Source organism: Pogona vitticeps, chromosome 3 (assembly GCF_051106095.1).
Source record: "Pogona vitticeps strain Pit_001003342236 chromosome 3, PviZW2.1, whole genome shotgun sequence".
NCBI lineage: Eukaryota > Metazoa > Chordata > Lepidosauria > Squamata > Agamidae > Pogona > Pogona vitticeps.
This window is the reverse complement of record NC_135785.1, coordinates 229,391,481-229,404,967: the sequence shown is the minus strand read 5'-3', so window position 1 is coordinate 229,404,967 and position 13,487 is coordinate 229,391,481. Positions and strand designations below refer to the sequence as shown.

At 37.8% G+C, this 13,487-nt stretch overlaps 1 protein-coding gene across 6 annotated transcripts in view; it reads right to left on the bottom strand.

The window, feature by feature from the left end:
• Positions 1 to 13,487, bottom strand: part of SENP7 (SUMO specific peptidase 7) — a 52,526-nt gene that overhangs the window by 38,660 nt on the left and 379 nt on the right. For 2 of the 6 annotated variants that reach the window (XM_020784892.3, XM_020784894.3), the window contains exons 2-6: positions 10,656 to 10,702; positions 10,150 to 10,263; positions 7,680 to 7,771; positions 3,669 to 3,875; positions 841 to 1,035 (exon numbers count right to left, since the gene is read on the bottom strand). In XM_020784892.3, the coding sequence (XP_020640551.3) occupies positions 841 to 1,035; positions 3,669 to 3,875; positions 7,680 to 7,771; positions 10,150 to 10,263; positions 10,656 to 10,694 (647 nt within the window). In that variant the 5' untranslated portion in view covers positions 10,695 to 10,702. Of the gene's footprint in view, positions 1 to 840; positions 1,036 to 3,668; positions 3,876 to 7,679; positions 7,772 to 10,149; positions 10,264 to 10,655; positions 10,703 to 13,454; positions 13,476 to 13,487 lie in introns of those variants that run through there. The other 4 variants (XM_020784897.3, XM_078389923.1, XM_078389922.1 and 1 more) reach the window with 3 other exon arrangements.

Below are 13,487 nucleotides of genomic sequence, written 5' to 3'. Positions count from 1 at the left end.
GTATGAAGAATGAGTGCAGGGAAAGCACCCCAGAGGGAGACCACAGCTGCGATACAAGGATATCTGCAAGCAGGATCTGAAGGCTTTAGGACTGCCTCTTTGCCTTGGCCTGCTAAACAAGTGTCTCTTCAAATTGGGAGAGGCCATGCTGCACCACCTGCCTCCAGGTTGAAAGCTCAGATGTCAATATTTCCCATCTGTTGAGGTCCATTCCTAAGGCCTTAAGATCCCACCTGCGTACACTGAGATAATGCATGAACAAGGGTTCATACTTAATACTTTTTAACAGCATCTACACTTTCTAAGCTCTGTGCTTATCTGGGGACATTATAAGGGATTCCAATTTACTTTACTATTACATTACACCTCTACTTTAAGAAAGCTGTAACAAAATGCTTTCCTACATGGAAGTCCTTTCAAATCAATGCAATTATATTAGAAACTTCTGGATAGAGAATCTTTCTGGAATCTCTATTTCTCAAACACTTTCTTCATGTGCACTCCTCCATAGGAGTCATTCTAATCAAAAGTTCTAAATGAACACTTATGCTGAAAAAAATGCAAAAGGAGACTGTAAACTTCTTTACAAGCAAAATACACAAAAAGCTAATACAGCTCAAATCACTCTGATCCCCACCAATCTGAATTAGCAAGTTATACATGTGTAAATCTTTTTCCAACTAAAATCACTGGAACTTAATAAGTACTTAACTCTAACTCGACTGTGTCCTATGTTTGTTATTTCAAATGTTGTACTGACTTCAATTTGGTTGTACTGCACTAGCTTTACTGCTACGTTAAGGATGAAAAATAATCAGAACACTGTGCTGAATGACATACCTTTTAGATAAAATACGGCTTTGTTGACAGCTTATTTTTTGACATGATTCTAGGTTGGCAATAGATGAGGAGAGCTGTTCATCTGACTGCAACATGTTAGCATCTGATACATTAAGATCATTTAAAAGCTGTCTTTGCATATATTGTCTTCCTGTTTTCGTCCTCAAAACATTCGTCAAGGTAACTTTGGGTTGCCTGCCATACATATAATAATTAATATTCTGAAACCGATTTAGTTGAATGACTTTATGTTAACTGTTTGCACAGTCCCAAATTTTTATTAAATGTAATTATCAAGAAACATATAATAATGAATGAAAACAGATAAAATAAGTAGAGTGGTTCAAAGAAGGGATGTAGAGAAGATCGGTAAAAAGTGGTATGGATTGTCTTAAATTCTTTTTGCACCTTAATTTTTGTTATGAAAAGTTAGAGCATGCATAAAATCATAGAGTAAATAAAGAACACCCTCTCTGAACAGAAGGGGTGGGTGGGAAGTGTATCTCATATGTATGCAGTGTTTGGCTGCCAAGCTGTGGATGCAAAAAGATTGACAAAGTAAGGGATTTCCCCTTGTCAGTTTCTGAAGATACTAAGTAGTATTTTGGTGCGTGTGAATCACATGCGCTGCTGTTAATAAAAAGAAGCAGCTCCCACACCGAAAAGCTTATACAGAGACATCCATCTATTTACAGTAAGACTGTCAGAAAATGGTTTCTCATTTAACTTTGTATGCACAACTAATCTATATAAACTATGAAGCTGATGAGGATGATTTCTTTCTTTCTTTCTTTCTTTCTTTCTTTCTTTCTTTCTTTCTTTCTTTCTTTCGAGACTAGTTCTTTTTCATAGTCTAATCTGTCTCTTTCTTTTAAGGCCACTGCAGCTGTGGCAGACATAGTGAAGGGGAAATGGGAAGCTCTGCTGATTACCCTGTACAAACTTCTGTTACTGTTGCATTGTGTGCTATCAAGTGACTTCTGAGAGACCCTACAAATTCATGGCACACAAAATGTTCTATCAGAAACAGTCATACTCAGTCTTCTTTATTGAGTCAAGGCACCTCATGTTGGGTCTTTTTTTTCCTGCTGACTCTTCCCAGTAGTACTGTGTTTTCCAGCAAATCTTGTCTTCTCATGATATACCCTTTGTATAATACCATGAGATTACTATTTTTTTTACTTCTAGAGAGTGTTCAGCCTTTGCTTAATCTAGCACCAACTTCTGAAAATCCATGGCATCTCTAAAGTTCTTCTCCAATGCCACATCAAATAATTCTTCCTGTCAGATTTCTTCACTTCTAGCTTTCAAATCCATACATAGTAAGTTGGAATACTGCTGTATAGATGATTGTACACATGATCTTGGCCTTGGTTGCCAGCCACACGTTTTTACCTAAAGGATTTTTTTTAGTTCTTAACAGCAGCCAAACAATAAACATAATAGTATAATGTGAAATCAAAATAAAGATAAAACAACCAACATTTTAAGTAGTAATAATATAAAATAATATAGAGCAAGACAGCAGGACTGATAGTATAAATGTTGGGACCAATCACTGTATTCTTGTTTTTCTTTAGTCGTGTCCGACTCTTCATGACCCCATGGACCAGAGCACGCCAGGCCCTCCTATCTTCCACTGCCTCCCGGAGTTGGGTCAAATTCATGTTGGTTGCTTCGCAGACACTGTCTAGCCATCTCATCCTCTGTCGTCCCCTTCTCCTCTTGCCCTCACACTTTCCCAACATCAAGGTCTTTTCCAAGGAGTCTTCTCTTCTCATGAGATGGCCAAAGTACTGGAGCCTCAGCTTCAGGATCTGTCCTTCCAGTGAGCACTCAGGGTTGATTTCCTTTAGAATGGATAGGTTTGTTCTCCTTGCAGTCCAAGGGACTCTCCAGAGCCTCCTCCAGCACCACAATTCAAAGGCATCAATTCTTCAGCGGTCTGCTTTCTTTACTGTACATCACTGTATTAAGGTGTTGCAATTAAGGTGTTGTCAAAAAGGCCTGAAGGCCTGTCAAATAGCCATGTTTTTAAGGTGGTTTCTCCTCTTTTAAAAGCTTCTCTTCACCCTATTCTGAGACTCCCAAAGGCTTCCACAGGGCAAAGGGGATACTTAGAGACCTTTGGAAGTTGAAGCAGGAGTGGAAAAAGGAATAGCGAGTAGATTTTTCTGAGCCTGGACATATACCCAATAACGTCAGTTTCTGCTGCCAGACCACGTGTAGGATATTTCTGTGTGTCTCATCTATCTATAAATTATTTTTCATGCTCTATACCCCATCCGTTTATATTTATGGCATCAAACAGTATTTTCAATGCAAAACACAATGTTCTGTTGACATGCACAAAAAAGTCCTATGGGAAAGCCAAGGGGTTCACAAAGGAATGGATTAAGTTGCTACTGGTAACATAATTATGTCTTCTGTGCAAAGGGAAGAAATGAAGAGTCAAAAGACGATTTTAAAAAACAAGAAGATTTTCAAAATAACATTTTTCCCCTGGGATACACTGATATCTCTTACAAGGGATTAATACAGACTTTTCTTCAATAGAATTGTGGAAAGAACACAGTAGCTAAGAGTGCAAATAGCTAGGATTAGTCCTTATGTTAGTAAGCAACTAATCTGAAGTCTCACAAGATAATCTCCTTCTCAAAGTACAGTGCAGGTTTCAAGAATGATTCTTAATATTGTACGGAAGGCAAGAAATGCTAATGGCAACAGAATAACAAAGGATATTTATTCATGATTGCATGCAATTTCTTTTAATAATAGGTAGACAAAGATGTATTATGTCTGAAATAATCAGACTTAACAGAACATACCTTTCAGATATTAAAAGGCTTTCACGAAGAGGACTTAGTATTTGCCATATCTCTACACTGTCAACAGATGATGAGGTTTGTTGATCTGTTTGCAACTTGACACCATGAGATAAATTAGCATCAGTTATTAGCTGTGCCTTTATGTATTTTCTTCCTATTTCCGTCTCCAGGACATTCGTCAAGATAACTTTGGGTTGCCTGCCATACCTATAATAATGATGATGATAAATAATGATGTCTAAAGATACAAGAATTCAGTAAAGTTTCCTACATTCTTATATTTTCATTTAAAATTATTTCAGCCAAGGATGTGTACTGTACTGACAGAAGTTAAGACTCCCTCTCCAAATTCTTCCTAGAGACACCTCTGTTTACTTTTCATTGAGCACTTGTGATGATCTTTAAAATGGTGATTATAAATCATGCCGTAAAGGTTACTCCTTTGTAAATGTCTAACTTTAGAGATGCCTACAGTGTTACAGATAAACTATGACCTGTTTCTGTTTAACAAAAATCAACTGGATGCATTCATTGAAAGGTAATGAACAGCAATGCAGGAAACTGCAAGAGGAAACACAGAGTTGTCTGGTAGCACAAGTTCCCTGAGATCACAGAATGATCAGGACATAGAACCAATCCACCTAATCCAAGATCTTGCCAGATATTTCTTTATAACTACATATAGTTTCTTCTTCTTCTGGGATCAAAGCCCATGTTAGGAAAACAGCAATAAACTTCAGGCAATAAATGCAGGAGACTAAGCCTGTCAGCAGTGTTGCGCTGGGGTTTCTTCGGCCATTACAGAACTTTTACCCCAGGAAATTATTTGATTTTAGGGAATCACAATCCTTTCAAACCAAGAAGAAATATGGAAACTACAAAGAAACACAACAAGGCTTTCCTAAAGGCAATCTCATCTCTTTATCATGAACGTAATATGAAAGCAAAGCCCAGAAAGTTTAGATGTAAGAGGTAACTTCACCAGATTTATATCTGCAGAATTATTTAGATATTATTATTAGTTAAAAAATTAATTATTTTTAAAATACTAATTATTTAGATTTAGATACATGTTTTAAAATATATTCCATAAATTATGCATATAACATGCACCACAGAAGCAAGTTTTGAGTCCTGGACATTGGCGTGACTCTCCAGATTTTTTTTTTAACTAACTGCCACATAAATGGGGGAAAAATCCCAGGTCGATTTACTACAGAATATCACTGTTTGCATTTTAATCTTCTAAGAATTACTTCTCAAAGCTAATGCAATGGGCTACAATGATGCAGAAGAATGACTGTTTGATATTTAAGTACTGAGGTGCTACATAACTATTGATTGAAACAACAGAAAGGATTTATTTAGATATTAGTGATTTAAACTACCTTGAAAGTCTTCTTTGTCCATGTCAGAAGCATCACAGTACAATTAATAAATATAAAGGTAAAATGGAAGTAGGAAACAATCTTGAAATTTCTATACTTATTGTGACAGACTTTTTGGTGCATATAGTTATACCTGTACCATTGACAGAAAGAATGATAAATTCAGCATTTGCCAAGTCCCTGAGATGCAGCAGAAAGAAAATCTAAATGAAGAAAGAAACTAACAGCCTCACTCTAAGACTACTGTACCCAGCCACCATACATATACTTAGCATGGGGCACACCACAGCTGGATTCGTGTAGCACCACAGAATATATTGTTGTCTTGGCCTTTGGCTTGAAGAGAACTATCCTAGTTGTTTCTTTTAGAACACTGGTGTAAATATGTTTTAAATATTCCAAAGAAAGAGTAGGGGTAAAGAGAGAGGGAGGGAAAATGATCTATCAAAGAAAATGCTGGAAAAACAGACAGCAGTATCATTGATGGCTTATGATGGCACCAGTGGAAATGGAGGCTCTATCTGATATACTGTAATCAGCCTGAACCCATGCTACATCCAACTCAACAACTATATTACTGCAAGGTACCAAATGCAGTACTTCTTGCCTCTGCTTCTGTGCAACACAGAAATGTAATGGTAAAATACCCAACCTCTTTCTATTGCTAAGTGCAGATTCACCTAGAATACTGTCTCACCACACAATGCTATGGAAGCATTTGAACTCAAAATCTCAAAAAGTGTAACAAGCATTTACTAAGCACAATTTGCTCTATAAGGTGGACAAATACTCAACCCCTTTTTAACATAGAAAACAAATATTCAAATAAATAAAAAGTGCTGTAAGAAATAACTCAGAAATAAATCCATGACACTATCAAGAATTTATTTCTATCCACCATAGTCCAATGACAGGTATGTAACCTGAATTTTACATTTTAGTAATGAATCATCATTATACTGTCAAATACAGCAAACAGTTGTGAGCCTGTTCAGTCAATTTCCAATTTAACCCATCATTACATTGATAGTGAGGATGCAGTTTAGAATGCGTCTTTGTAATCAACTGAACTTGCCTATAAACATGGAAGCACCTCTGAAATCAGCTGAACCTCAATGATAATATGTTTTAGATTTAAAATGCAGAATAAATATTTGAGAGTTATACTGTCCACATCTGAATGTTATAAATACAGTATAAACAAGATTTAGGGAATAATTTTATTATGAATTGGTCTCAATATTAGATTGCTACAATACTTGCATACCATGCAACTAATATAAAGTACATTCTGATAGGTATTAGATTTCATATCTTACCTTGAGAACAAAGGTAGACTCCCAGTGGATTATTTACGGATTCACACTCATGAAGCTCCTTTTCACAAATTATGGATGTTCATCAAAGTGTACGCTCAATAATTCTCTGCAATCACTGCAAATGTTTATTTGGACCTATCCTCAAGTCCAAACTGGCTGGGATTCAATTGCTATGAAATGATCGTAGTCTTGATAGCCCATTTACATTTTGCAGGTTGTACTGTGTGTTTTTAATGTTGCTGCAATCCGTACTGATAAGATAAACCTTATCAATATGATCATTTCCTTACACCATTCTTTCTTAATTAGGCTGCTACTGAATTATGAGTACAATGGTACCTCGCAAGATGATGACCCCGCAAAATGACAAATCCGCATGATGACGAGGTTTTGTGATCGCCATTGTGCTTCGCAAAACAGTGTTTCCTATGGGCGATTTTCGCTATACGACGTTTCAGTCTGTGCTTCGCAAGACTGTTTCCCCCCCCCGGGACCGATGCTTTGCAAGATGACGATTTTTACAGCTGATCTGCAGCTCCGCAAAATGGCTTCCCTATGGGCGATTTTTGCAAAACAACGACTATTTTCCCCATTAGAACGCATGAAACGGATTTCAATGCATTCCAATGGGGAAACGCTTTTCGCAAGACGATGTTTTTGCTAAACAGCGATTTCAGTGGAACGGATTATCATCGTCTTGCGGGGCACCACTGTAATTACAGAAATTTTAGGTTGTTTAGACACACTTACCAGGAAATAAATATTATTAAACTGAATGGTTTAATAGTATTTACTATTACTATTAGTCAGATTAGACATCAGATTACAATGAATACTGATTAACTGATGTCATAAAAAGAATTTATCTTAGAAATTCCCTGTTAAAGAAAATGGAAATCAATCTTAGATGATATATATCACCTATAGTTGACAGTTTTACTGTATTGTAAGCGTAAGAAACCCAGAAAACTTTCTACTGTTTGCCATGTGAAGAATAGCAAATAAAAATTTTAAATGAGAAATGTACTACAGTACCTATGACTGATTAACTAGGGCAGTGGTTCCCAACTTTTGACTGTAACTCTTAGAAACCCTGGCCAGCATAGCTAGTGGTGAAAGCTTCTGGGAGATTAAGTCCACCAACACCTAAGTTACCCAAAGTTGGGCACTAATGAACTAGGGGCTTTAACTTACATTATGAAAAGTTCCTTAATCATGTAATCTAACCAATATAAACATTGCAGCTGTGCTTCATGAGTTTTCAGCACTCAAAATATTGCATATTTGAAGCATAAACTGCTTACCCATAAGCTGATCCTTCATCACTGCTGCAGTTCTCAGAGTGTCTTTTCCTCTTCCAACTTGAATAAGTCTTATTTCTTGATCCTGAAGTCCACTGAAATGAGTACAAAGGAGACTTGAGGAGATAAATTTTAAAAACATGAAAAAATAGCAACAGAAATTAATGAAAAAGCAAAGAAAAGGATATAAAGGGTATTGCAAAAAAATGCAAGAAGTGTGAAGAATTCTGCATTGGTTTTATTTAAGGCAGTGGTCTCCAACTTGGGCCTCCAGATGTTCTTGGACTTCAACTCCCAGAAATCCTGGGCAGCAAAGGTGGTGGTGAAGGTTTCTGGGAGTTGTGGTCCAAGAACATCTGGAGGCCCAAGGTTGGGGACCACTGATTTAAGGGATCAGATACTACAGTACAAATATAGAACGCAACCTCCATCATGAAAGAGGATTAAAAAAAAAAAAAAAAAACCAAAGGAAAGGTGGAAACATATACAGGCTAAATCCAACTGTTAAGTTCCTTGGAGCAATAAGAATTACATATGTTCACTTAGTAAGTGAGCTTAGTGTAGGAAGCTGCAATTCGAGTAGCCTCTTTGACTCAATTCCTTCATGAGCTCCATTGATTCAATGGGTCTAGTAGCAAATCTAGTAGCAACTCACTATGTTTAAGCAAGAGGATTTCAGCCAGTGAGCTTGCTCTAGTTGAGAGTAACAACTGGATTTGGCCCTATTAATTTTAGTTTAGGTTATCATTTTTCTACTCTCAATTTATTCCATCCTATTTCCATGTTACTTTAAAAGCCTGCATGAAAATTTTCCATATTTTAATAAACATTTTTCACTCTGTCAGATTTGTCTCTCTTTGGGAACAAGTGACAAATGTATCCAATTGAATATACTAAAGCTCCATTTAAAGGAATGGAAAGTTCTTTATTAAAAACTAAGGCTGCCATGTTATTGTGCTGATATAAGAGAGACAGATGTGTCTTTAGGGAACCTGGCACAAAGCAATCCTTTAAATGGGCTCTTGTATAGGTTCTATCAGATTTTCTACTACCATTCCAATTTGTCTCCTTAGGGCTATTGTGCCAAATCCTTTGGGAAACCAATGTGTCCCGGCATAGTCATCTTCCTGTTCTATAGATCAACCAGGGCTTCAACAGTTATTGTACTGGCTGAAAAATCCTCAAACATTCAGGTGTCTTTCAATGGTCAACGGTCTTGGAAGATGGACCAACTTAATTGCCCTCACCCCACAGAGATTACAGGTCCCAATGAATTTACTGGGAATTTACTGCCTGAAAACAGAGGGGTTTTCTTCCACTCCATCTACCAACAGATCATTTTCATCCTGACTACAAACACTGTAAAGCTCTATGTGATCGGGTTCTCCTTCTAAAGTAAGCAGTTCCCCTCTTTCTACACAAATGATGACAGGAGACGGAATAGCTTTAGCCAAATGTTTAGTATCTTGAGAAGGGGATGGTGTATTACAACTTCGGTGGGTTCAACAGGACTATTAAACATTTGCAAACAGTTCCACACAGTGTCAGAATCATTCTGTATAACGGTGTCTCTTAACATTTGCCACCCCAAATCTCTCCCAATCAGCTGGATTCCTCAAAGGGGAGCTCTGAATCATGCAGATGGTCCCACAGCATGGGTGTCTTGCCCAGTCCCTTTCGTGTTGGGTCACACCAATAGGAATAGGCTTTGGATGTACCACCTTCTTCCAGGGACCTTTCCCCCTCGGTTATGCTTATACCGTCCATTCCAATGTATCTAATTCTCCCAATTGCAATTCTATCCCTGCAGGAGCTCATCCCAGTACAGGTTTTCCACCCTTCTCAAAACCTTTCTCCTCCCTCTTTGGTACATCAAAAACATAAGGCTTTTCCTTATTTGTTCTTCACTCTCCCTCTTCTTCACCTCCTGTAGCGCCGCCAAGCTTGCTAACGAACCCCAAGTCCTTCCTATTCCCGCCTTTTCCTCCCACTCCTCCATTACTAGCAGACCTTCTACCATTGGTTGTTCTATTCTCGCCCTTTTCTTTTCCTCCTTTTCTATTATCTGAACCTCCCCCAAAGTCATATTTTGAATAGTAGCCTGTACAGTATTCAACATTTTGTTGTCCCCTTCCACCTGAGACGATGGAGGGAATGGCTCACTTTCAGGCTTAACCTCTTTAAGTGATTCTTCTTCACACACTACATCCTCCATTCTTTGCAAAAGAAAGGAAATACAGTCAAAATTAATAGATGCAATTTTCAAATGATACAACCAGTTTTTTCCTTCTCTGCCTTTCTCAACTGGGTGTCTCAAAATATTCATGAATTGCTTATTGCCACAAAGCTGCATAACTGTATCTTTCAACCAACTGTATATTTAATTTGGGGAAATATGAATAATGTGCTTGTCCACATGCAGTTCTATTTAAGCTTTTCAAAGCATTTAAAACAGCAAATAGCTTCTATTTACCCCTTGTAGCGGGTTTTCCCATTGGTAAGCATCTGGGAGCCTTGACAACGGAGACTGAACATACACATCATCTGACTGTGCATCTTTGTTCAACCCCTTCTTTGGTATTCGATACTGAAATGAGACATTGGGTTAATAAGTGTTTCTCGCACAAACTAAAATGGTACAGAATACATCTCCAAACATGAAATACCAAAAAAAAAAGTTAAGGTGCAAATTTATGACACTTGCATTTGACAAAATTATGTAATATTGATACAATATTCATTAGCAATAATTACATATAAATCCAGTCTTTATTGAGTACATAATTCTCACTCATTAAACAGAACAACCAAATGGATTTTTTGTTTGGTATGTTTCTAAAAATGTTAGAAACATTTGTTAATTTACATGTGTTAATTTGTTAATTTACATGTGTAAATTGTTGCACCTCATGATAGAAAAACTGCAGATTATTATGAGGAAAACCACCAAATAATATATGTAACTTAGGGGTAACTTACTTTTTGTTGAACTGAAGGTTTTTTCCCACATTCCTCCATACCTACTACTGTATAAGACAGAAAACAACAGTATTTGGTATCTTGCAATAATAATAATCTCCAAACTAGCCAATTAAGGTTCACAGTACTGTTAAGAGACAGTACATATTTCCCAGGTGCTAAAAGTACACATGTTCCTTGAGAATAGTAAGACTTCTCTGATGATAGCGCCCCACCCTACATTTGTATATAGCTGCTGCTAATTATGTCAAAGAATGAAAAAAAAACTTTACAGATTCTTCTGCCATTTGAGGCCTAAATACATCATACTGCTAGTGGGTCTTAGGAAACTTTTTTCTTTCCTATTTCCCCTCCCCGCATCCTACATGCAGCCCTCTGCATCATATCAAAACAAGTGGGGGGGGGGCAGGTCTCTGACGTTGGCTTTGGGCTATAGGGGGCTTCAGTGGACAGACTTGTCCCTCCCATTCCACTGGTCTCTGCTATTCGTGCTGCAGAAGCCCACGACTGGGTTCTGCCCTTTATGCCTGCTATTGGAAGATTATTAATTCACCAAAAGCAAGCTTGTATTATTCTGCTGTCTGATTATTTCTGAACTAAACATAGAAACAGAACACTCACAGTTCTAACAGTATAGAAACACATATATAGAACAAGCGAGAAAGAAGGAAAAATTATTTTCCTCTACTAAACACCAGTAAAAAGTAGCTACAATTGATAAGTTATCTTCTGTATCACAGGAATAAGCTATGGATTGCAATACATGTCTTGTGTAAGCTTACTGCTGCTACTTTCCTGAATCATGGTCTGGAGACAGAGCATTTTCACCCACTTGCATACTTCTCCCGCTACCTTTTTTTTCTTCCACTGGGCATGTGCACTTCTTCCCTTTATTCCTCTTTTACTGTACCTGCAAAAACTATCCAGCCTTCCTCCTCCTGCACTAACTAGATCTACTGTTGTGTTAACCAATTTAAATGGGCCATGGTTTCAACAGAATTTAGTCCTCTGGCTTTTTACATGCTATTTTGATAGTCCAGCTTGAAGACACAGTGTGCTGCACCTGGCCTGTGAGTGATGACAGCCAGCCGGAAACAGCCAGCTTGCTGGTTTTTACCTAAAGTCAAATTACACTCTGTCTGAAACAGCAAATAATTAGATATGTTAAACACACACAACAGACAAACCAACACAAAGTTTGTCTCTTATAGGAACTAGCCTGATGTGTTACGGGGAAGTTCTTAGATCAGGGTTTTAATCAATTAAGGAAAACTTCCATGTTTTGCCAATGTAATCAACTAACATGCAATCACCAATCATAATCAACCTATTATGTAGAAACACAAAAAATTCATCACACCCTCAATAATCTACTTTCACTGATAAATTATTGTTTCCTGGTCAGTTATTGTCTCTCAGAAACTTCGTGGTAAGTTATTGTTTCTTAGACACTTGTCTCAGCTATTGTATACATCTGATGCCTAACTCTGTGCACACAATAAAAATCCTCCTAACCGGGCCGCTATCGGTGCCAGTGTGGAGAATCCTCCAGCAAAAATGTCACAAGCCATAGGAAAACAATAACTAGCTAGGCCCCAAAATACTGGTATTATGGAATGGTAAACAGTGAAGTGTGGCTACGTACTATTATTATTTAAAACATGGTCCTGAAAGCTTCCAGGCATAGGAATTCAGCTTGTCTTGTCTTTCTGGGGAAATATTTTTGGGCCAGTGGGAAATCATTAAGGGATTTTTTTTTTGTCTAGGTCCTAGTCTGAATGTTCAGATACTATACCAATTGATGATACTGAGCTTCAAAGTCCAAAACACTTTGGGTCCAGCTGGGCTGTATGTATTAAGGGACAGTTTACATCAGTATGAACCAGTCTGTGCTTTAAGATTAAAGATCCTGGACACTGGTCCACCACAAAGATTGATTGCCACCAAATATCGTCAGTTTTTTTATGACTTTTCCAAATTGTTTACATTTATTTTTGTGTGCTTTTCTGGCTAGTTTAGTAAGTATTAACACAACATGAATTTGACATCAAAATCTAAGCTATTATTATAATTTGTTGACAGTGACTTTCACAGTTCTGTATTTCAATCTTTCTTGCAAAGTCTGCAGACCTGAAAGGTGTTAAATAGATCAAGTAAATAATTTGCTATACAATGGCTAGCAAAATACAACATGTGCTGTGCTCTGAAGAAGCAAGGCAAGAAAGTTGACTAATAGTATTAACTATTGCCAAAAGGATATTCCTGTGTTAATGATAGTACAAAGGCAAGAAATAAAATGACTGCAGTTGTGATCCGTGACTGTGCTTATCTTGTAGGCACCTGCACTCTACATAGAAACGTTTGAGGCTTGCCTTCCTTTCCATAGCAGTTTGGCCTCATATTTGGCCTTGGCAAGCTTTTTATTGTTCCAAAAACAATGGGCTAACTAGGGATAGGACTCTGTGCACCCGAGGAAATAGGTTCAAGTCTCCAGAAACTGCACAATAGGATTTCAGGTGTCAAGATAATTCACTAAATCCAATGGAAATAATGATGATGATGATGTGCAGGGAAAACAATTTTGACCAGAAAGCAGCAAGGCTTTCAGAGCTACCTAAGCGAGGACTGGTTCCCTTTGAGACAACTCTGCACACATTTGTCGGGGAGGCAAGTCGGAATCGACGGTCCGGTTTTGTATAATAAACGTACGAACGGATAAAGCTGCAAGCCGAAAACAGGCAGGTTGAGCTGTGAAGAAGCTCCAGCGGCCCAAGCGGACTCGCTTCCCGGCCGTCGCACCTGAACTCCCCCTCGCCGATCGCCCTCATCGCC